Source organism: Xiphophorus hellerii, chromosome 12 (assembly GCF_003331165.1).
Source record: "Xiphophorus hellerii strain 12219 chromosome 12, Xiphophorus_hellerii-4.1, whole genome shotgun sequence".
NCBI classification, from domain to species: domain Eukaryota; kingdom Metazoa; phylum Chordata; class Actinopteri; order Cyprinodontiformes; family Poeciliidae; genus Xiphophorus; species Xiphophorus hellerii.
The window spans coordinates 15,750,753-15,775,261 of NC_045683.1; the positions used below are offsets into that span (position 1 = coordinate 15,750,753).

The following is a 24,509-nucleotide window of genomic DNA, read 5'->3' on the forward strand; positions in this document are numbered from 1 at the left end:
GTGTGTGAGAAGACAGAACGGGGCTCCATTTATACAAGAACCACCATTGTCTCCAACTCTGCTTTATTTGTTTCTCTGTGTGTGCTTCTGTGTGATCTAGAAGCAACCCTCAGGTGGAGTGTGTGTACCCTTGCTGTGCAGGAAGCAGTGCAGCACTGAATTGCCGGAAGAGACGGTCAGGTATTTGCGCAGGGTGAAAATTAGTGAAAGCGAGTTGTTATGGAGGGAAGAAATAGACCTAGTGAATCTTCATCACACTGGAAAGCTTTTGCTAACTCTGCTGAGAGATGGCCTGCTGGAGAGGTGAGTAAATGCAAATCACATTCACACTCCTGAACTCAGTTGTATTTAATTTCAATTAATTTTAATAATTCACCTAAAAGTTGAATTTTGTATGTATTTTTTTGCAAAAGAGTTTGCAGTAGTCCCTTGGCATGCAAATGTCTCTTAAAAGGCTTGCTTATCTTTTAGAAACTTGTTGGTGTCCTCTGAGGCTTGTAAAAATATGATTTAGATGTGTATTTCAGGCCTCTGTGTGTTCATCTTATGACCCGAAGGAAAACTGCATTTGCACAAATGCCTCACAATTATGGCTTCTTCCCCTGCAGCCATCCACACCCGTATCACCCCTATTTTATCTCTCTCCTAGCTCTGAGTACCACGCTGTGGAGTCCAGTGTCCTGCGAGTGGTCCATCAGGACGGGCAGCGGGACGCAGCGGATGATGGGGGAATGTCCGCCCTGACAACAGTCGCCAGAGAGATTCTTCAAGACGCAGCGGAGCAGAGCAGAGCAGCGCTGGGGGAGCTTCTCGGAGGTGAGGGAGGAAAAGGGACCCCCTGGGGGGAGTAATGGGGCGATGAAGGAGGACACACACAAATCCCCTGACATGACTCGCTTAACACTCACCAGGAGAGATGGAGGGAAAAGTGAGAGGGGTTGGTGAGTATGGGTAAGAAAAAGCTTAGAAAGGTGCACAGAGACCCATAATGTAACTTTTCAAAACAGTTTAAAAAATGCTCTCTTTTAAAGTAGTTTTCCCCAACAGAACAACAAAGTGTCTACAAAAAACAATTAAGAAATACTCAGGTCACCCTCCGAATCATTGAAGTCTGGTGACTTTTGGACTTTTGTAGACTCGATTAGGGATAGTTCCTTCAACCCTAACTTAAATTACATTTAAGTTAGGGTTATACAAAGCAAGGTCCATAAGCAGGTGGATGAGTAGGTTTGATGTGGAAGAACTTGATGGGCCTGCCGGGTTGAGTCTTGACCTCAACCCGATGGAAGATGTTTAGGATGAATTAGAGAGGAGACTGTGAGCCAGGCCTGCTCATCCAACATCGGTGTCTGACCCCACAAATGGACTTCTGGACGAATGATCAAACAATTCCCATAAACAGACTCCTAAACTATGTGTACCGATGCATGTTTAAGATATTGAAATAGCGAAAACACATCAGATGTACTTAGGTCACTGTCCTCTCAAAGACATTTAAAGCAGTGGTTCTATGGTGATGCCAAAGTCTGAACTTCATTCTGTATCTCTGCTGGTTTTCTACTCAGTCAGTCAGTCAGTCAGGGAAGGTATATGGAGAGAAAGCTCACAGTAAATCGAGTAAAGCACAGCGTTTAAGACAGGAAAGATTGATGAACAGAGCAGGAGAATAAAGCACTCTAAGTGATCCATGTCCCATATGTCTTTGTGACAGATCTTTGTACTAATTCATTGATTCTGAAATTACTCAACTCTATACCTGATCAACAAACTCCAACAAAGACGATAAGTGTTACGGAGGTAGAGGGTATAAACTATATATGGTTACTTTTTAATAATGGATATACTTCCATAATCATTCATACAGCACCTTGATAAGCTCAACGTTGATTCACAAAGACCCCACTGTGTGTGTGTACAAGTCAGAGCAGAGGTTTCTTATCGGGTGAAAGCCAGCCTAGATTTTACAGAAGCTTGTTGTACAAAAGTATGTCAGATTTTCAATATGATGGACTTATTTTTTGAAGTACATTAAACTTCTTTTGAAAACAAGAACCTCTGCTCTATTTATTGACTTTTTTGCATGTTTGTTTTGTTTGTCTCCAGATGCCTTGGAGCTCCTCAGAGAAGCTTTGTGGATCAAACAGGACTCTGGCCCAGAAGAACTGGAGGACCTTCTGAGATCTTTGGAGGAGTGGGGTGATATCACTGTTGATCAACCCGATGAAGTGAAGCAACAAGGTGCAATTTTTAATATGTTGGATTTTATCTGAAAAAATTAATAAAGAAAAACATTTGTAGGAAATTTGGGATAGCTTGGATTTGGTTCGCATGTTTTAATGCAGTTGAGACCCTTTAAGTTCTTTACGCTCTTTAAGGTTAACAAAAAATACAAAATTATTCCTCATTCTGAATTTGTTGCCAGGAGCTTGCTCCAATGTGACAGGACAAATTCGCTCTAATTTCTGAAAGCTATTTTGTTGAACGTTTCATATCACGTATGTTATCTGTAATAAAAAAATAAAGTTTCTACTTTCATGATAAGAAAACCAAACCGTGTTCTGCTTAGTGTGGCTGCAGTGAAAAACCTCCAAGCCAACTGTTCTGCAGCATAAAACTACCACATTTAAAATCTCAAAAATTTGTTTTAAATGAACTAAATGTCAAGAGAAACTGAACTTTGGTGCACCTAGCAAAAGTGTCAAGATGCTTTGTTTTGACTATTTGGGATTCTTAGCTCTGAAGCACTTACAGAGCTTAAGGGATACAATCTGATGGTTCACATTTAATTAGCCATGTTTGTGGCATTAGATTCTTCCCGATTGAATTTTAAAGTTGTATCCATTATGTGTTTATTCAGAACCTTGTAACATATCCAGTGTAAAATTGGAAAAAAATAAGATTTCTATAGAGTTCAAATTTCCTTTGGGATCAGTAAAGTATTTTGAATTTGAATTCACAAAGTACAATAAAAGTAGCTTAGTGTGGAAGCTGTTGGTGTAGCATGATGGTCTCTAAGCTTTTAGTTTTGAGGTTTTGATCTAGAATTGCATCATCTGTCCGGTTAACTTTTGGTTCTGGTGAGGATATTTACTCTCCTGTTTTTCTGTTTCTGTTGTGAAACTGTTTTGTATCATTTTGTGTGTGTTTTCATATAACTGTTAGTCTATTTGTGTGTGCTGACCGGATGTAGAGTTAACGCAGCTGCTGATGATGGAGCTGAAGGAGTTCACAGACGGAGAGATGACCCTCGCACTCACGTCCCTGACCACAGACCAGGAGGTTCGTTCCTTATTGTTGGTACAAACTATGGGTTTAAGAATCTGTAGCTTAATTAAACTGCATTAAAATCAATCTGAGAAATTTTTCTCTTCTTCACATTTAAGGGTCTTGATTATGAATAAAAGAAGCAAACAATTTTAAGTAGCTTTCTCACAGTTAAGATTTATGTAGAATCAGCACAAAAATGCACATAAGTTAATTTACAGAACCTGATTAATCAATTTATTCGAGATTATTAACCAACTTAATTTGTGCCTACTAATGATTTGATTAAGCTCAAGAACCGCACAAACATAGCTAAATAATAATATCTAATGTTAATGCTGTTCTGCAAACTATTATTAAAAGAGGCTGGTTTTCTGACTGAAAGAACGTGTTAGAAATTATTTTGAATTATTGCAGAATTTGTTACGTTTTTCATCAACTGAAACAAAATTCAAAACGTTATGAAAAGGGGAGACTTTACTTTGATTTATTGCTAAATAATATATTTTATCTTTCATTTATGACATCAAAACTTACATTTTTGTCAAACTTATTGATTGATTTGAGTTTTCAGTAACTAAAAGAAGCCAAAGACTAATCTACACATGCTGCTTTTCAGTCTGAGATTCCTAAGAGTAGTCTGACATACAACTCATCAATATTACTTTTTACTAACAAAAATTAGATCATAGATCACAAATTGTGCTTTACAATCTGCAATTAATGATCCACAATACAGATTTTCAAAGTATTAAAGACTGTCAAAAGGCTAATACAAAAGGGCTAATATAATTTTTCTGAAAATACTAAAAAAGTTTGTCTTTTACCACCATACCAGATTAGAAAGTCAACCTTACAAGTGTGATTTGTTGAACATACGCATAATAAATCTTTACTTTGTACATGTTTTCTGCTCAAAGGTCCAGACTGTTTAAAAATTTATTCAATTTTAGTCTGAAAATTGAGTTTTCAAACTAAAATTGCAGATTTGAAATGGGAAATTTGTAGGAGTAAAGTTCCTAAATGTATTATGGATGTAACATTTACTGTAAGTTTATTAGTTTCTCAGAAGACCAAGGAAATGGAGTTTAACTTTAACTTTGGGTGTGATCTCTACATTCATATGAGAGAGGGAAGTGAAACAAGATGGAACTAATTATCATTATAAGGTTTGATTTATCAGCTTTCAGCAGCAAAACCAAAGGGAACAAGAAAGAGAGCTTCACTTTGGTCCAATCAGCCCATTGAGTCTCGTAGAGCAAACTTGAGTTTTGGTGGTTTCACCACCTCCCTCTTTCTCTGCTGGATCGACGGTCAGTTTTCCTAATCTAATTCTGTCTGCCATAGATCACTTTGAAACAGGCCAGCAGTTCTGGTTGTCTTGGCACAAAGATTTTAAATATGTGGATGTCGCTTCCTCTGGATCTCTTATAGAACTGGGGATGAAAAGCACTTAAAGAAAGAGCACATATGGAGGAAAACCAAAAGTTACATTTTGAAGGAACTTCACATAAAATTAGATAAATGTAGCAAAAAACACAATTAATGCAACTGAATCTGACATGACCATCAGTCCTGGGTTCTCTGGGAAAAGTCGGTGGCAGAAGATAAATTAACAGGTTAGTTAGTCTTGATGGAAAGAGACTAAATGTCAATAATTCATTAAAGGACATTTTGAACCAAAAACCAGGTCCAGTGACCTGGAGGAAGCAGTTCTGGAGGGTGAAAGGTCAAATCTGAAACGTTCTTCAGCACAACACATGGATATTGTTTTGTCAGTATTTGAATTTGCTTATTATTCTCTGAGATACGGATTTTTAAAACCCAAGAATTTACAATTTGCATTGGAATTTGAGTTATTACAAGAATTATTAACTTTAATAGCTGCAGTCAAATTATTTTAATACACCATGCTGATTAAACTGCGTTTTAATACCATCTACTTTTTCCTAGAAGCATTTAATGATTTTCTGTCTTTTAAATGATGGATGAATGCCCAAGAAACATGCAGATAACAGATGATCATTTATTTTTCATTCATTTATCAAAAAAGTTACTTTTGGTGATTTTATTGTTTTGGTTGCATTACACCTGCTCTGCTTCACTTTTTGGAGGTGTTTTTGTTATTGCTGAGGAGCCCCTCTGAAGTTTTATTCTTCTGCATTTTGATGAGATGTAGATGGAGGCCTGAAAGCCTCACACACAGTGATGTATCACCATCCTCCCTGCTGATATTCAAAAATCCAACAAGCACACCGAAACGGGCCATCATTGTCACACACATTTGTGTAACGTTAGTGTTGACTTCTTTTCGCTGTTGCTGGCTCGCCTTGCTTCACACACACACAAAACAAAGTAGGGTTTAAGCTTTTAAGTCTACCCCGTGCTTCTCTCCCTGCTACAACCTCTAATGTGTTCACTCTCCCCACCACTAAGCAAAAAAAAAAAAAAAAGAAAATCATTCATTATTTCTTTTATATTTTCCTTCTCAAAGCCCATTTTTCTCAGCGGCTGCCTAGCATGCGGTATTAGGCTATGTGTAAAATAAATGATGTCTGTAGCCGTAGGGGTATGGCTCTTCCTCCCCCAGAAAACTACCTAACGTCCAAGGAACATTAAACACCCAGATCCTCGTTTAGCGAATAAATAACCATTCATTTGAATGGCTTTGCTCATGTGTGCGCACCGGACTTTCTGTGCATATTTTACCAGCGCTGTGCCTACACGCTGTGTGTCAGGAGGGAGAGATAGAGATGGAGAACAACCAAAAGAGGGGGGAAAGAGAGAGAGAGAGCGAGAGGGCCCATTAAAGACTTAATATAGAATAAATGGCCAGGGGCCTGCGTGTCGCCAGCGGACCCCAACTCCACAGCGTCATGGTGGGTTACTAATGACCTGAGATCGGGCTCCAAAATGAACTCCTCATATGCATGTCATTTGCAATGTGTATATATTTATATATTATTTTTTAATTGTGTTTGAAAAGAGAGTAAAACGGTATGAGAGTCATTTATTGAGAGGGCTTAGGGAAGTTCTGCCTTAAATGATTCTTTCCAGAAAACTAAATAAATTAGATTCAATTAGTCTTTAATGGTTTATGTGCTGTGTGTTTGTCAGAGAGACTTCTGTGTATGCGGGCGTGTGTGCGTGTGTGTGTGTGTGTGAGAGACGGCACTTACAGAGGACTGAGTTAGAGGTTTTGATGGCAGTGATTGCCTAGTTAGCAAAGGGAAAGATTGTGGTGTGGGATAACGATATGGACACATCGTATACACTGACTAATGTATTTTTGTTTACTGTACAAACATACATTAGTCAGCTTGGGTGCTGCTCAGCAATGGAAGTGCAAATGAAGAGAGCTCCAGAACCACTGTTGGAAGTAATGTGTGTGAGTTGTTGTGGTGCTGTCAGAGTGACTGGCACCCGGGTTTGGCTGTAGGTTCGATCAACTCCTGGTTAACCCAAAGCAAGGAGCTGCATCTGACCTGCTACACAACACTTTGCACAGACCTTTGTTGAAATAGTTTGACCCGGGCCTTGTGAGAGTTTGGCAGATGGATGCCTCTCTACGAACAAAATGACGCAATTTTTGCCGTGTGTCTATGTCAATGAGAGCCTATTTCGCATGAGCAGGCCATGGTTCTCTACTGGACAATGATGTACTGAATTGGTGGTAATCCATTCTTTGCCTCAAGTGGAGGTCATCAAGTATCTGAGGTCTTGTTCATGAATGATGATAGACTACAGATGAGCAAGTAAATTAGGGGCCCATCTGCATTGAATCAGGTATAGCTGATGAAGAAAGAACTGAGCTAAAAGACGAAGTTAAAATTGAACTACCTGTCTACATTTTGAAAAAAATGTAGTCAGAAAAAGAGGAGTAATTTAAAGTAGGCTGGCATTTGATCGTAATTCCTCCCTTTAGAGACTTATAATCCTTGGCTTTCACCCGTGAGCTGGAGAGTTTCGCTTTAGAGAGCAAAGTCTGTGGCATCACTTACATTAACTTCCTAGACGTAATCTAGAATAAGCAGAAGACATCTGACTGATGGAAAACTGTTACCTGGAAGTCTGTAGGGATATATAGCATTGAGGCATCAGGAGGAGCTATACATTCTCAGAAGGCTTTAAATCATGTGTATTTCTTGTACAGATTTAGATGTAATATGCCTGGGTGCTTTTGTGGCATCACTTACATTAACTTCAACAACTTTTATGCTTCTTTTCTAAATGCAGATGAAAGTTGGACATGGTTTTTGCAGCCTCACCTTGACGCTGGCATCAGCTCCACACTGGTTCTATGCATTTAATCTGTTAGAGTGACTAAATGTCATAGCCCTTAATAAACATTTATATAGGTGTGTCATTAGACAAAGTAAATTTTTTTTTTTAGTTTATTGCTGCCAAATTTGGCATGGGAAATGGTAAGACTTTAGGTAATACCTTCTAGTCCATAAATCTATGGTATAGCCATCTAAAAAGTGTATCATTAGAAGATAAATAGGTGGGTTTTTTGGGGGTGGTTTTTCAGTCTTCAAGATCATAAGTGACAATAGCGCTTACACGGATTTGGATTGTTGTGGATTAAACTTCAAGGTATTTTTTATTTTTTCTGTTAGATCTCAGTCTCTTTGAAAAATAGTTCAGGAATTTCTTCAATTTGATTTTTTATTTGTGTGTGTGCTTTTTTAATTGTTTTGGGCCACAATCTTAAGGGTTTATTTTTTTTTATTTTTATTTTTTTCCATTTTTTTCTCCCAAGAGATTTTGCGGCGCTAGTGGCTCGTATTTTTTTGACAGTAGGCAGACAGGAAGGAGGGTGAGGAGAGGGGGGAAGACATGCGGCAAAGGTCGTCGGAACCGGGAGTCGAACCCGCGACGTCCGCGTCGAGGACTAAGGCCTCCAAACGTGGGGCGTGCTAACCCCCTGCGCCACCACAGCATGCCCCTTAAGGGTTTATATTTGACCAAATTTAGCTCTTATACTTGTGGTGGCAGCGACGCATCTATGTTTTCTTTTAAAAAAATTATTTACATGAGACGATAGAGGTTGAATCAGTTGAAAGTGTAAAAGAAATGGAAGTTAGAAGCACAAGTAAAGTTGCTGCAAACACCGCTTGACATGTTTTCTTGATGGTGTAAAAGGTTTTGTTATGCTCAGATAGGCAGAGTTCGAATTAATGAATGCAGATTGCAACAAAAACACAATCTTCCCACAGTCGTGTCAGAGGGTGTGTGTCGGAGCTTTTCACAGCCCAAAAATTAGCGCTGGCAGATGAGGCTGCAGTTGGATGAAGAGTCGTCATGCTGTGGGGTTGATGAACTGTGGGAAGGACAGGAGCCCTCAGACACACACAGATTCCCGAACATGAGAATAATGTGTTTTTGCTTACATTAACATGGACATCCAAGAAATGCAATATGTTCCCACAATTCTTTGTTTTCTGTTTTTAAAGGCATTTCAGCACTGCTCTTTCGGTACTTTAGAAAACTCCTTGTAGTTTTATTCCCTACTTAGTGTCCATACAACAATCCACTGTTTCTACAAGATACTGTAATGATTGTAATGTTGTTTGTTTTTACTGTGTGGTAAACAGAATCAATCATCTGTGGTTCTGTGTGAGTCTGACCACCGTGTGTGTATTTGTTTACCTCTCAGTATCCCAATCCGTCCATTTTCTGCCAGCTATTTAAAGAGACCAGGCTTCAGCTTTTCAAGCATATTCAGTGACTTTCAAAGATATTTTGAATATTCATCCTCAATGGTATCAGAAAAAATGAGTTTTTTAGTTGCAAAGCATGTTAAAAATCCTGTCTCATTATCCTTCCTCTATACAGTTACTCACTGTTTGAGTTGGTCTGATGGATCACAGTAAAAGTGATTCCAGCTGATGAAGTTGATTATTTTAACCTCACAAGATGTGAGAAAGTTCAATGAGTTTGAACACTTTTTCAAGGCAATGCTTCAGATTTCAAATCTTAGTTTAGCTACATGTTTCTGTAAAGCAGCATCCATTTATTTCTGAGGTCTGCCTCCAAAAGTGCCCTCTCTTTTAGTTGGTTTACCCAAACATCTAAAGAAGAAAACATATTTATTGTCATTATTTTTTTTTATCTTCTTATTGTTTTATTAACTTCAACAACAGAAACAGGGAAAAAATTAGGGGATTAAATGATCCTATGGAAACTATTTTATAGAGTGGAAAAATCTTCCCAAGTTAATGAAACTTTCATTTTTCTTCATTTTTTTAAATGAAAAAATAACTTATTTTATGGACCTTCAGACTAACAGAAACATTCACTGCTGTTTTCCGTCATTCCCAAAACTTACCTATACATCCCAGTAAAGGACTCTAAGTAGTAAAGTACAACTTTCTGCAGCTGCAAGCAGCCTGAAGAGGTGGATTATCTGGTTATAATGATAGACTTTGACAAGCATACAAATAACAAAGTGCTAAATTGTGGAATTTGTGATAAATGTAATTTGTTTTTAATCCAGGTACTGACTATAATCTGTGTATAATCAGTGTTAGCAAAATTTTAGGTCTAATTAATTTTTTCTGTTCTGTCTGAAAGGAAAGTAATTTTTTGTCAGAGCTCTGAAAAGAAGTTCATCATCCTGACTGCTTTGTATTTCCCTTCTCAACTCCTTTCTGTTTCCTGAAGACATAGGAATCATATATTTGAAGAGAGATAACCCTCAGCTGGGATTTCTTCCTTGTTGGTTGTCCCCAGAAAACATCTTTTTCACTAATTCAACAAATTTATTTTATTTTTGTACGGGTTAGGTATATGTCCTTCCCTCTATCAGCTTAGTTTTGGGTTTTATTTGGCGACGTTGAATGTCTCTAATGTGTTGTTTGTTCATAGTCCTCCGGCCCTTCTGTTTGTTTATGCAGGGCCAGTTTTGCCCTACACCACTTGCACAAATAATTATGCTTGCTAATGAAGGGGCCCGCAGCCACGGCACTCGGTAAATGCCTTTCTGATGAGAAGCACTGGGAGACAGCAGGTGCAGGGTGGGCCTCCTAGGGACTAAGATTGAAGACCAGGAATCCAGGGTGCCCCGCCTGCCTTTCCTATTCTCTAGATTTCTACTGGATAATACTTTAATTTCTTATTGTTTTCTGTGCAGCAGGGATATAACTTAGTAGACTATGAAATAGGCTTTACTTAGGCTTTGTAAATTGGATTAAAATGATCTAATAATTCTAATTTGGAATAAATATTTTCATATCTTTAACTTGTTTCTTCTATTTTTCTACTTACTCCAATTGTTTCTATTACAAGAAGTCCATTAAGAACATTATTCCACTCCTAAATTTAAATTTATTGGATACAATAAGACATTGCACAAAAACATATCATTTATTTAAACAAGTTTGGAGAACTGCTGCACACCACAGTCATTTCTCTGCATCCTGCACATCTTGCACTTATGTTTTGTCCTCATCATCTCATCTAAAGGAAGAAAACAAGATCTTTTGACTCCTTCTTTTCTCCCATCTTCATTCTCCCCCTGTGGCTTCCATGGGTTTTGAGGGCAAACAAATAACAAAGCAAAACATTTATAGAGTCAGTGCTTAGATCTTGGCCCCCAGATCTCTACACTTAAAGCTGAGTGAATGAAGCATGTGGAGAGGGCCCATATGAAATCGACGGAGAGACATTTGGGTTTCTGCCTGCAAACTTAAATGCCACCCTCCCCTCTTCTGTCTTCCTCTCCAAAAACTTCATAAGCAGTAATATTCTTGTGTGAGCTTGAGTGTGAACAGGAGGTGATGACTGTTAGTATGGGAGTGTGTGTGTGTGTATGTGTGTTGCAAATGGTATATAGCGCACATGTGTGTGCACATTTGCATGTGTGTGTGTGTTTGAGCAGGGTGGTGTCAGCTCGCTCCTTGCCACCCCATTTACTGTAGCTGTACCGCTGTGATCACAGACAGATATATAAATCAAACCTCGCTTGATGGATTCATCAGGGTGGCGAAACGATCGCCTGAGAAGAACTCGCAACTCTCTTAGCATTCCGTGTTCTGACGGAAAGGGTATGCAAAGAGCCTAAATGGATGAACGCTTGATTAATTCTTTGCCAGAGATGTTGGCGACAGCAGGAAATGTGTTTTTGCTTTGACTGTGTTTGCACGGGAATTTACGCACGCAGGGTGTGAGTTATGAGGCCTGAGTTTCGTACCTAAGGCTATTGTGCATAATGACGGCAGGTTGAGAGAGCTGCACGCAGCCGCTAAAGACTTGCCACCTGTGGAGTGGAGGCAACCAATGAGAGCGGGAGGAAGTGTGTGTGTGGGGGGGGTATGGGTGGAGGGGGTGTGCATGCATGATGTTGTGTGCGTTGAGATCCATGTGGGAGAAAAGATGAAGCCGGATATGAAGGATATGAACAGGCAAAGTGCGACAGAGAGACAGGTAGGCAGGTATAATCTCATTTATGCTGAAGATCTGATAAATGGACAAATCAATAAGTTTATATTCAAATAGGAAAACAGCTCAGGCATCCTGTAAAGTCTTAAACTTTACAGTGTCTATCGTGGACACCGTGCCAGTGCTTTTGCCTTCAGAACTGACTTAATTATTTATAGCCAAGATTCAACATCCCTGAGAGATTTGCGCCAATAATGTCATGAAAGCATCACACAGTTGCTGCAGATTTGTCAGCTTCACATCTATGATGCAAAGATGCTCTGTCAGATACGCTATCCTGGTCCCACACTGGAGTTCACCAAGCCTCTGATCTGAGCCCATGCTTTGTCTGAACCAGTTTGCCTGTGTAGGTGCTGGATTCCACACACCTGTGGCTATTAAAGTAATTGAAGCACCAGAAATTAACAGTTTAAAGAGGAGAGCCAATACATTTGGTAATATAATGTACAGTATCAGTGGCCGCAGCAGTTTCTGTTGACTATCAACTCAAACAGACACATGTCAGTTAATAAATTGGGAGTAAACTTTGGGGTTCAGCAGGAAAACTGCAATATCTCAGCAAAACTTGGCATAAGAAAAACTGGTTTCTGTGCATGCATCTTAATATTCCTAGAGACGGTTAGCAAGTGGATTTTAAATCTAACATGTTGATAATTTATAAGAAAAGGCAATCTGTGTGTCTGGGGGTGGCAGAGGGAGAAGGAGGAGGGGCAGCAATATGAGTAGTAATTTACTCAGTTAAGAACCAAATGGCAGACAGACTGTCGCCCTGCGTGTTATCGCAGAGCTTCGCACTCTGCTCGTTTTCTGACTCTGTTTCCTCGCTCCTGTGTGTAGTTCTGTGTGCAGATGCATGCAGTTGGCTTATAGCGTTGCGATCTGAACATTTCTTAGCAGAATGGGCTGTAAACGGTGGCGCCTTTATGGCTGTAATAGAGATTTTATGTGCACATGTTTGCTCATAAAGTCAGGTTACAGTAGATAACTGCAGGTGGATTAATCTGGGTAGCTGCATGTGCTGGGAGTCACATGTGTCCTTACTTGTGTATACCCATGTGAGTGAATATGTGTGTTTTATTGAATCTCGGGAGGCTTCATTGCACTCATCAGGATATCAGCGTTGAGGAATGGCAATGTCAATGAAGTGACAGTCGTGTGTGTGTGCAACGATTGATGTTCTTAAATCTGACAGCAGCCATATTGTGGTGAGCGAAGGGAGGGATGGAGGCTGGAGCAGAGGGAGGAGGACTGCAGCCCCCTCATCCTTGCAGGTTAATATTGACACAGCCTGGGCAGACACAGTGCCTCAAGCAGTCATCAATCACCTTCAGTGGACTCATACAAACACATACACACACACTTACTCTCAAGTAATGAGAAGGACCACACAAGTTTTGAAAGAACATGACAGAAACGCGTGTTGTAATATCCGCGGACGGCTTGATTATGTCATATAACGCACACAATCATGTGAAAAGCAGCATTAACTTACTATGAATATCTCCCTTTATGTGAAAGTTCAACTTAAATAAACACAGCAACAATTTCCAAAACTTCCCTAAGCAAACAGTTGTACAGCAAATGTAGATAAATCAAGCAAATATGTTTTCAAAAGTATCACTTTGTACACTTTATGCATATCCCTGCGTGGCAAATTATGATTGCAGTAACACTGTTGTTAATCATTTCAGAGGGAGTGAGAAAAAACAAGTTCCCTTGACAAACAAAACAATTAATTAATGCAACTTTCTATCCATCAATCACAGAGGATGTCACTGAATTACCATAATCTGTGCATGGTGGCTGTTTTAAGAGCAAACAGTTAATTTCCAGACAATAAATCACAAAGTATCTTTCTACCCCTCTGTGCACTTTGACAGCTTCGTCTCTCATTACTACAGATGAAGACACACTTGAAACTACTTTTACTAAATAAAATTAAATCGAATGTGCAATAAAAGTAACAAAGTTAGCAACAGATGTAAGCAAAATGTCTGGAATTGAAAAATTGTATTTGTAAGATTATGATGAGTAGAAAGAAATGGTGTCATATTTTTGTATTTTTTATATTTTTTCCCCCTCTCACATTCAGGACTGGCATAATTACGTGGATGACCTGAAATTATTCTGTCACCAGAATGGCTTTGACGTTCTGGTGGCAGTCTTGTCCATCAGTGATACAGTTCATCATCCTCGCCAGCAGGTGGCTGTCTACTCAAACAACACAGATATCCTAAACCAGGTAAATTCCAACATGTCTGTGTAAAAAACCTTTTTTTCAAAATCTTTTGTGTTCATTAAAACCTACTGAGAAAATCAGCCAAACAGTTCTAGTTTGCTGTAAATCCAGAATATTACCAGTAAAAATGTCACATAGTGTATTTTTGGTGATGTCCTTTGAAGTTAATGTAATTTTAATTAAAAAAACACAAATAGAAAAACAAGAAAAAAATAGGATGTCACCATTTATTGGCTCTGATTATAGATCTGCGCTGAGCTAGAGGAGTCCTCCAGCTGGTCTTTTTCTGGTGAAACAGAAGAAAGGGAAAATCTCCAGGTCTACCACATTCCAATAAACACATCCAGTCCTTCTGGTACTCTTCCTCTGCTGCTGGAAGACATCCAGAGCATCCTGAAGGACTTTGTGAACCGGCGAAACTCTGTATTGGGCTGCCACCCCAGCAGCAGGACTTCCTCAACAGAGGGAGTAGCAGGCAGCGTGGAGTTTTCCCAGGGATCATCTGGCATCAACGACATGGACGGATCTGACACAGAGAGGGCAGATGGCAACGGAGATGTGGCAACAGAAGCAAGGTATTAAGTGCACTCAACCTCAAAATTGTACACACCCCTGTTAAAAGACATGGTCTATAATGTCAAAAAGAGTAGGCCATTATAAATTATGTTCGAATTTATTCTGGCTGTGATGTGCCGCATTACTTGTACAGTTGGACTGAAAAACAATAAGCTCGAAACAAGTCTTATTTTGGTAAATGTGGCTCTTAGGATCATAACGGTTGTCGACCCCAGCCCTAGATAGAGTCCAGAACTAAATCCAGTGGAAAAACTGTGTGTTTGTCTGAAGAAGATTGTGCACAAAATAAGGTTGGAAAAGATTAAATTAAAATGCAGTAGTATGTTGAAAAATATTTGTTTAGATTATAACTGGATTATTGCAAGTTTTTGTTTTTAATTTTTTTCCCTCCATTAAATTACAGAGTAACTGTCTCATTAAAGAGTGCAGAAGTTTTGAGATGATTCATTCATCCCCAAAACATTGGCATTTTAACAGGGATTTGTACTCTTTTGAGATCCACTATACTTAATTATGATTTAAACAGTACTGCCACAGTTTAACTTTATTTTTGCAAACAGGGTGATTGCAGAGGGTGAAGAGGAGATGGGAGCTGTGGGAGTCGGTGTTAGTGGTGAGCTTTTGAGCCCTGACAGCGGTATGACCACCATCCGCAGCAGCCGCTCCTCCAAGGAGAGCTCTGTGTTCCTCAGTGACGACAGTCCAGCAGGTGAAGGTCCGGCTGGCGGACCAGGACTGCTTCTTCTGAGGAACCCTTCTCCTCTGGGATTTTCATCTCTCTCCCCTCCTGTCCCACCTGAGAGGAGGAAGCACCGCTCCAGCAAAAATAAGAAAGACAATTTCAATTTATTTAGCTTTGACCCACTTCATAGCAGGGACCAGCCACTACCAGTTGAAGGAGAACTGGTGGATTCTCTAGAAGGAGTTGATGAAGTGGAAAGAAGAGCTGGAAGCTCTAGCTTATCAGAGCTTGATGAGATGAGCTTGATTGATTTCTCTGCTCCAAACTCTATAGGAGGGCTAGAAAGTAGAAATTCCTCAATTGATCACCACGGTCAGATCTACGGGAATGAGATGATGGACACAATGGTTCCTCCAACTCCCGTGAACAGCCTGGTAGGTAGCCGCCCACCCAGCAGTTGTGGTGTCAGGTTTTTCCCAGAAGATGTTGTCGAGAGGATCAATGGCCTACAGCACAAAGACAGTGTATCATCATCCCTATCAGAGACTTGGGATGACCTGAGCAGTGAGACACAAGGAGCAGCTTTCTCCAGTGACATTAGTGCATTAAATAAGGTCAGCAGCTCAGGCAGTCCTCAGAATGTTTTAAATGAAGTAAAAGACTCAATGGGTGATGCAACAGAAAGAGATATTGTAGACCAAATATCAAAGCCAGTTGCTGCTTGTCAGAGGGCAAAGACTCTTGAACCTCAGCTTAGTTTGATCACTGAGCAGACTGAAACATGTGAAAAATGGAACCCAGACTATGTACTTAGGGATCAGTGGGACCCTGCGACCTTGACTGATCTTCAGTTAACGCCACCTGAAGATGGTGTGTTTTTAAAACCCAAAACTACTGCAAAAAAACATGTAACACCTTCTGTATTGAAAAAGAAACTCACCCTAGACACTTTAACACCAGAAACTTCTAAAGAAGAGGATGAAGGTAAAAGACCAGGCCAACAAATGGAGCTCCTAGACTTTTGGACGTACTCAGCCCAAAAGGGATTTCTGAAATCCGATAGCGGAACGACCACCTCCTACCCTGAATCTCTAGATATGTGGAATATGACGATTAGGGACGACAGTCTCTCACCTCTGACTACCCCAGACAATTTGTCTGAAAATGCAGGATCCTTTAGCGGGCTGAACACTGTTATGGGGAAAGATGCATCACTGGAAAGTCCACTGGGATATTCTAATGGTGGTATGGCGATGTGGAACACCACCATTCAGGAAGAAAGCTCCTCCACAACAACAACCCCCGAAGGACCTGAACATGAAAAAGATCTGGCATGTGTCGGATTGTTGGTAGCTAATTCTTCTCCTGAGACCGAGGAAAGAGGGCACCTTCAGTCACCTGAAGATGATGACTGGAGAGGTGTTGAGCACAATGTGAAAATAGTCATAGAAACAGCCGACAGTGGATCACAGGGGGAGGAAATGACCAACAATGACATGCAAAGTGTTCAGAGAGAGCTTTTAGAGACTGCAATTGGGAACTTGGGTTCTGCACAATCAGATGTTGAATCTTCACCTCACATAAGCACTGACTTATGGGAATTACCTGTTCATGGCATGGTCACATCCACCTCTGAATACGACAACATCGGAGCTGGGGGATGGAGCCGTGCATCCTCCCCTGACAACTCTGCCAGCCCTGTAGTGGACCTGATACATCTAGAGGATCAATCTAGCCCTTTTATAGCAGTACCCAGACTTTTTCAGAATCAGAGAACTGATCCTCTGGGAGAAACACAGGCAGATCTAGACAGAGATCAGACAGAAAACCAAATGTTTGTATTTGACAAAGAGTTTGATAATCTTACAGGTAGCACAGAAGGTCCAGTTGAGAGTAAGTCCAAAAACACTGATTGGATGGAACAATCCAGTGAGCATTCTCCATTTGTTTTAGTAGATCAGTCTACTGTCACTCTGCTCGTTTCAGAAAGTCCTAGAGAAGATGCTAAAACCCAAGTTCAGACTCCCCAGTCACTATCTCTAAGCCAGTTTGATGGAGACGGCCATCTATCAAAGAGACATGATGGATCAGACTCAACCTCATCATTAGATCTGACCATCAAAATGGCCAACAATGTACAGGAGGGGTCCCCAGCTGAAAAACAAGAGCTGGACCAAAAAGAAAACAAAATAGCAGAAGAAATATCTTTGAGCTGTTCTCCAATGGACGAAAGAGAAGCACAAAGTAACCCTAGCAGTTTTCACTCAGGTCATCAGAATAACCATGAGACTAGTTCTGATGGAGACTCATTCTCAACCTTAGAAATGGAGTACATTGTCATGCCTGGAGCAGTAAAGGAAACTAACAGGGAGTCTGCAAATGAGATTACACAGGAAGACAAGCAATCTAAAGTAAAACGGAGCCCCATGGAGACATTCAGCATGCTCTCCTATGCTGCCACTGCACTGAGATCCCACACCAAATCTGCACCTGATGAACACCTGGAGAATACTCAGCAAAGCAGTCGACAACAGACCAGAGGAGCTGAAAGCAAATCCGTGTCATCTGAGTCAACCGATCCTTACCAATCCAGCCTTGATTATAATCCTGACCATCACATCCTGCCAGGAAAGTCCACCTCTGACCAGTCAAAAAAGATCTCTGAAACTTTCCACCAATCAAATTTTGGACAAACAGAGGAATCGAACTCTGAAAATGAGTCTGGGTTAGCTGCCAGAAGTGTCTCTCCTTCCCTAAGATATCCGTCTGATCATTTCCTGAAGACCAGAGAGGAAGTCTATGTCCATTCACAGATCTCAATGGAGGATTCTGATGAAGGTGGGCATTCACCACCAGCTCCTCCGCCAAGCACTGCTTCTTTGGCTGACTTTAAACTCTGGGGAGGCCAGTTAGTCGGTCAGGACGTACCTCAATCAACATCTGAAGCCCAGTCCCCGGCACTCACTAACAGTTCAGTCTCTCAAAACAGCTCTCTGGTAAATTCCCCGGTAAATGAGCTGTGTTTTTCCACTGAAAAAGGACTTGACTTACCATTTTCTGGAGATTTAATGGAAGAGGAACATGAAGATGATGACACAGAGTCCACTGCCCTGCCAAAATGTAGCTCAGAGGAACCACATGAAAGAAAAGAAAGAGAAGGGTTTGAACCTCCTGACCTCTTGAGTTTTACTGAGGCCCTTATTGAAGCTCCCATGTTTAAACAAACAAATTTAGAAACTATTGAACAAAAGAATGATGGGTTTCTACTTAACACAGAGGCCTACTATGATTCACAATTTATAAGGATGGAGGAGCAACAAATTGAAGATCATGAAGCTTCTGGAGACATCGATTCACCTGTTTTAAGGTAAGCTTCCCCACAAATAAAATATTGATCTAATAAATGGGTTTTATTTCTTTAAAATCAGGGAAGATACCTCAGTATATTCTTAGCCTTTTTTATTTTTTTACAGATTTCATATATTCCATCTCATATATTTCATCCTATTCTTCCTGTTTTCTGCTGGGTTTTGTCCAGTTTTTCACTTGAGTCTTTCAGGAAAAAAAAAAATTGGCATCACTGACAACCCTGTTCTAATTGAGCTGGACAGTTCTCCCCAGGATATTGGTATAGCAAAGTGTGTGTGTGTGTGGGTGTGGGGGTGTGTGGGTGTGGGTGGGTGTGTGTGTGTGCGTGCGTGTGTGGGTGTGTGTGTGGGTGTGTGTGTGTGCGTGTGTGTGTGTGTGTGTACACATGTAGGGTGGATGAGTGAAAAATGAGTGCTATATCAGTGGGGTAATGGGAATCTATGTCTGCATCGGTGTGAGGAGATAAAGAGCTGTACATATATATCTGAGTGCATGTGATGTGTGTTTAGCATCGAGGTTTGATCTGCAGCTCTGCGTTTTGTTTTTTATAAATCAGTTTATGCCTCATTAAATATGCATTACCTGCCTCATTACAGCTGGAGCCCCTCCACTGCTTATGGAAATGGCTCCCCTTGCTTTCTAACAAGGTGCTGGCATACATGTGTATTAGCAAAGCTTCCATATGTAAAATCAGGTGCAACAGAGAATACCTTGTCCATCTGGCTTTAATTTTGCATTAGTAATGCATTTCTGCAGTACTTTAAACTGAAAGGCAGAGGTTTTTAAAACATAATTGCGTATATTTTGTTTGCATCTAAATAGTATGTGGGAATGTTAGGATCACTTACACTTATTTTAAGATTAAAGATGAAAAAAGAGAAAAAGTGGAAATGAAATAGGTCAATAATAAAGTCAAAATAGCACTGGCACAACACCTACGACAGCCAGATCTTGTTTATATAAGCTCCTAACTTCATACTTTAGAATAAGATTGAATAACAAGAAACTATTTTTCTGCTAACATATGGACAAATATGGGTTAGAAAGAACACAACAGTTTCAAAATCCCACCTTTTCTTCTAGATTTCATTTCCACTTTATACTCAATATTTTTGTCTTGACAGAAAAGAATTTAACTTTTTTTCTCAACTTATTCTTGAATTTAGTTCTTGACCTTATTTGTAATGGAAAAGAAAAATAAATAACCACGTTTTTCCTCCAACCAACCCTAATTCTATTTTGCAAAATATAAGTTTATCTGTATTGCCAAAGTAATATATGCAGTTATCCTTGAAAGTGTAATATATTGGTGGCCAACCAGAAGTTGTAGATACTCACTCAGTTTAGATAATAGTTTGAGATGTAGTATTACAAACTATGAAAATATACTTCAAGTATACAGTAGTGTCAACTCTCAACAATTATACAATACATTCTTTTTTAGATATCATGTGATGCAAAAATTAATTCTAGTTCTATATAGTTGGGATATATATTCACCTTATTCCTAGTTTCCATGAATCATTGGATGAATTATATTGGCGACTTCTGGTTTCGTGTTTTTATAATCAAACGACCTCTTAAATATGAAATAAAATCATGTGGGACCAGCTACTTTTACATCTTAAAGAGGACAATGTTGTCATACCAGTCAGTTAAACTATTCATCTTTCAAAGATTTTGTAGGATGGCCTGAAGAAATGGACTCTGATTATGTATACAAATGTGTTTATTTACTGTCGCAATGTCAATTTTGCAAACAAAAAGAGTGTAGCATTTAGATTTTAATTTAAATCTTCAGCATTAATGCGTTGTCACTTTTATAGTTTGATCCAAACAAAGCATCCCAGCTTATACTTCATCAGAAGGTCTTCTTGTCCTTCTGAGATGCAGAAGGACAAGGATTTTGATGTCCTGTCCTCCAACAATACATCAAAAACTGAGATATTCCTAAGGATTTAATATCAAGACTGAAGGAAAGGTCACAGGCAAAAGAAGTCAGATGCTAAAAAGAGACCCAGAGAGGAGAAATAAGAAAAGTTTAATACATGTGTCTCTCTCCCTCAATGTTGTCTCTGAGGGCAATTGCTTTGTTTTTGTCAGTGCAGTACTGCCATCAACAGATCTTTCTAATAACTGCAGAAATTTCATGCATCTGTTTTTGCATTTATGAAGAGCAAGAGAATAAGTTGCAAAAATATAAAAACAGACCCCTACTATAGATCCTTGACACATGAATACAAAAATCTATTTTATTTTCCAACAGATAATTTGAGTTCTCGAAAGAAAAATACAAAACTGATAAGATAAATCCTTTTCTTTTCTTCTTTAGTTACTCTGTAATTAATGACAGAGAATCAGCATAATGCAAAAGTGGTTATTTTATTTCTAGAAATATTTCTATTAGTTAAACAGATGCATCCAATGTGTCTTTAAACTAGGTAACATTGTTTCATTAGCTTTTAACCACACTTTGTTGCTTTCAAATTGGGTATTATTATTGTTTTAAATAATTTAGAAAGAAAGTATGAAGTATTGCCTAAAAATAAAGTGAGGTATTATTGAATGAGTGTCACTGTGTCCCATATGTATTTGCACTGATCCCAGATCCCTTATCCCCGTAACAGAAGACACCAAGACAGAACGTGTCAGCCATCATCTCAGCCGATTAATGAAAATGCTGCATCTGATCTGAACACAAGTCTTGTTCAAAACAAGTATGGGTACAACTACCACCACATCGACCAAAGAACTGAAAACCAGCATGTTCACCCACCCTGCGCGATAACCAAGCCGGAAAGGCCTCCGAGCACCTCAGATGTTTACGCTGAGTTCACAACCGATGCACAGGCCGAGTATTTCAGAACGGAGCAAATCGAGAACCAAACTGGAGCCAGCGCCCATCAAAGCCTGCATTTTAAATGTCATTACATCACTGACAACACGTATGTGGAAGAACCCACGAGCAGCTCCGAACTCCAGGACTTTCAATATGAAGCTGGTGGAAACCACTCGACAGAAGATCGTGCTCGATATGTATCACAAGGATATGTTCACTTTCGTCTGTCAAGGTGAGTTGCTCCAGAAAATAAGTTCAATTTCTGGATTTTGATTCCATAACCCAATATGATTATGTTGAAAGTGAAAATAACTATCTGCCTTAAATAAAAAAAAAAAATACAAATTGTTGCATTTTAATTATAAAAAACATTACTTGTGATTGACCAAAGTTTTGTGCATCACTCCTATCATTATTATACCTCCAGCATGACTTTCTGTTGCAGTCTGCATCACTGTTCCTCTAATCATTTGCACAGTCAGTCTTTGCAGATCGTGTGCAACACACCCACTTATTGCACATTAGATTTTTTTTTTTCTTTGCACAGTTTACTGCTTCTTATTTGGAATCTTTGCAAATAAGGCCCCATAATTGAAAAATTGACTCATGCCCTCAATATTTTTTTTTCAAGGTTTTATATAATTTTCCAAAAACATTTCATAAAAATGACTAACAGTCTGAAAATGATTGACTTTACATTCATTGCACAGCCTTCAATATTCATGCCTTGAGGTTTTATCTGAGCCCTTGTTTCGTGACAGGTTTCCATCGTTTCAGGTACGCCGCATTCGCAAAGGTGTTTGCTTGTTTACCCTCCCATACATTTGAGCTTGAGTGACATTCCATTTTAAATCCATGGAGTTTTACACGATGTCGGCACACTCTTTTCAACTACACTAGCTTCTGAAAATTCTTTTGACAGGGTCTAAAAATTACAAAAGTAGTAGAAAAAGACAATGAATCTACTGTGCTATGCCTTCCTAAGATACTTTTTTTTTCTAATGGGATGCTAAAATAAAGCCTGTTTTTAGGTAAGTATTTGTTTAGGGGGTGCTCTGGTCATACTGTTCCCATTAGTAGTTCCAGTATTGTGCTAATTTTGTCCCACACTGGAATAATGTCCCGCCCCCTCTTTGGGATGCATGACCCTCCCCTGTTTAGCACTGCTTGTGTGTGTGTGTGTGTGTCTATTTGCATACATGCACAATAGGCCTTTCCCCTAATTAACTAGTCATGTGACCTACTGTGGAAAGTCTGGTTCGGAGGACACTGTGATGACAAAAAGGTAACAATCAAAATTTCTGTAAACAAAAAAAAATATCTTGTGCATGTGTCTTCATGTGTGTCTCTGTGTGTCAAGGCATCTCTGTAGTGCTTTTCTCCATTGTTAGCGGTCTGTATGCTAATCAGAATCTATTAGAGGGGCTATAGTTGGAGGGAGGTGGTAACACTGCATGGTATTGTGTCCTCAGCCCACACGTGCAGCCTGGGAATGAAGCAGCGGGTCAGTTTCTCTCCATCTGCTTTGTCACGTCTGTAATCCTTCATGTCTTGAGTCAAATGAATGGATTTCAGATTCCGTTTTATTCAGTGTCATGGGAACAGCTCTGTTCTTTTGCTTTGGAGATAGATGATTGTCTTTGCCTTGTTTGGCCCTTTACTGTGTGTAGTTGTGCCTCTGGTAGCATTGGTCATAGCAATGATAGTTTATGTCATGGCTCACTATTGTATTTCTTTGCCTCTGAGCAGAAACTCCCATCAGGGAGAAGGTGAAGCAGCTACGATGATGAAGATGGACTCCAGTGAAGAAGTAGCTCAGAAGCTGGAAGACAGAGAAGGTAAATAAACCGAAAACAGAAAAACAAAACTTGTATTGTTTTCACTTCTCAAAATCTTCTGCGTGTGTTTTAGTTGTTAAAGGAGGTTAATGGTACAGAAAAAGGCAAAAATAAAAGCCCTCAAAAGGGAATCAGTCCTGATGTGAAATAAAGGCTGAAATAAAGAAAATAAATTTTAGGGCAGACAGGAAATAAAAAAATAAAGAAAATGTTTTTCACTTTGACTGAACATTTTGGTATTATGTAAATCTGGATCCCTTTCACACTTCATTATTATATCAGTAATATTAACAAATACACAACAAAAAAAAAGAAACATTGCATTACAGTGGCAGAATGAAAAGTTTTAATCCAGATGAGAATTAATCTATTTTCCAGAGTTTATCCAACAGCCTACACTTACGACTGGGAGTCATACTAGCATCTCTGTCTGTTCCTGTTCCTTTCAAGAATGTTTCTATACCAACTATGCCACTGAAATTGTTGTACAGATCCCTCCTCTTCAGCAGACACTTCAGCTGGATCAAACCACAGGAGGAAGCTGTCGGCTCCGCCAATAAACCCATCACTGGAACGCAGTGAAGGGTCTCTTCGTTCAGAAGATGCTCTGGACACGGATGATGATGCCTTGGACACTGGAGACGATCTGGATGCCAGCATAGATGGGATAGACACACCTGATGAGGCAGACTCACTCAAAATGAATGTCCAGGGTAAGATACAAGCCCAAAGACTCAATGCAAATATGGCGCTTGAAGGTCTTACAAAAGTTTTCATACCCCTCAAAGTATTTCACATTTATCACAAAGCAATACAAAGTACTCAATTTATTTAATTGGGATTTTATGTGATAGACCAACACAATGTTATTCAGATGATTTGTAAGGTGCAACCAAAACTATATATGGTTTTAAGATACTTGACATAATTAGCTTCTCTTGAAGTTGCAGCTGAGAACTTTTTGTGGAATGTGTCTCCTACCTTGTCACATCTGGAAACTGAGATATTTGCAAAATAACTGTAGGTTTATGGTATCTGTGAACATCAGTTGTGAAGTTTTGCTGCAGAATGCACCTAGAACATCAAATACAGACACAAGGAAAGACAAGAGAGAGTTAGATTCTTTTTACTCGCGAGGAGAACGGACAGAGACGTACTCAGTTACAATCTCGACCCGCTCTGAAAATACATCCTGCCGCACCCTCTCTTTTTATTTCAATCATTCCCTAGTTACAATGCCCATTTCAGCTCTATCAAAAC

The 24,509-nt window shown here is 39.5% G+C and overlaps 1 protein-coding gene across 5 annotated transcripts in view; it reads left to right on the forward strand.

Moving 5' to 3' along the window:
- LOC116729919 (uncharacterized) overlaps positions 1–24,509 on the forward strand; it is a 46,289-nt gene that overhangs the window by 11,076 nt on the left and 10,704 nt on the right. For 4 of the 5 annotated variants that reach the window (XM_032578802.1, XM_032578803.1, XM_032578800.1 and 1 more), the window contains exons 3-12: positions 101–303; positions 650–816; positions 2,104–2,238; positions 3,191–3,279; positions 13,799–13,948; positions 14,192–14,520; positions 15,082–18,570; positions 21,200–21,643; positions 23,161–23,249; positions 23,741–23,962. In XM_032578802.1, coding sequence (XP_032434693.1) covers positions 101–303; positions 650–816; positions 2,104–2,238; positions 3,191–3,279; positions 13,799–13,948; positions 14,192–14,520; positions 15,082–18,570; positions 21,200–21,643; positions 23,161–23,249; positions 23,741–23,962 — 5,317 coding nt within the window. Of the gene's footprint in view, positions 1–100; positions 304–649; positions 817–2,103; positions 2,239–3,162; positions 3,280–13,798; positions 13,949–14,191; positions 14,521–15,081; positions 18,571–21,199; positions 21,644–23,160; positions 23,250–23,740; positions 23,963–24,509 lie in introns of those variants that run through there. The other variant, XM_032578804.1, reaches the window with a different exon arrangement.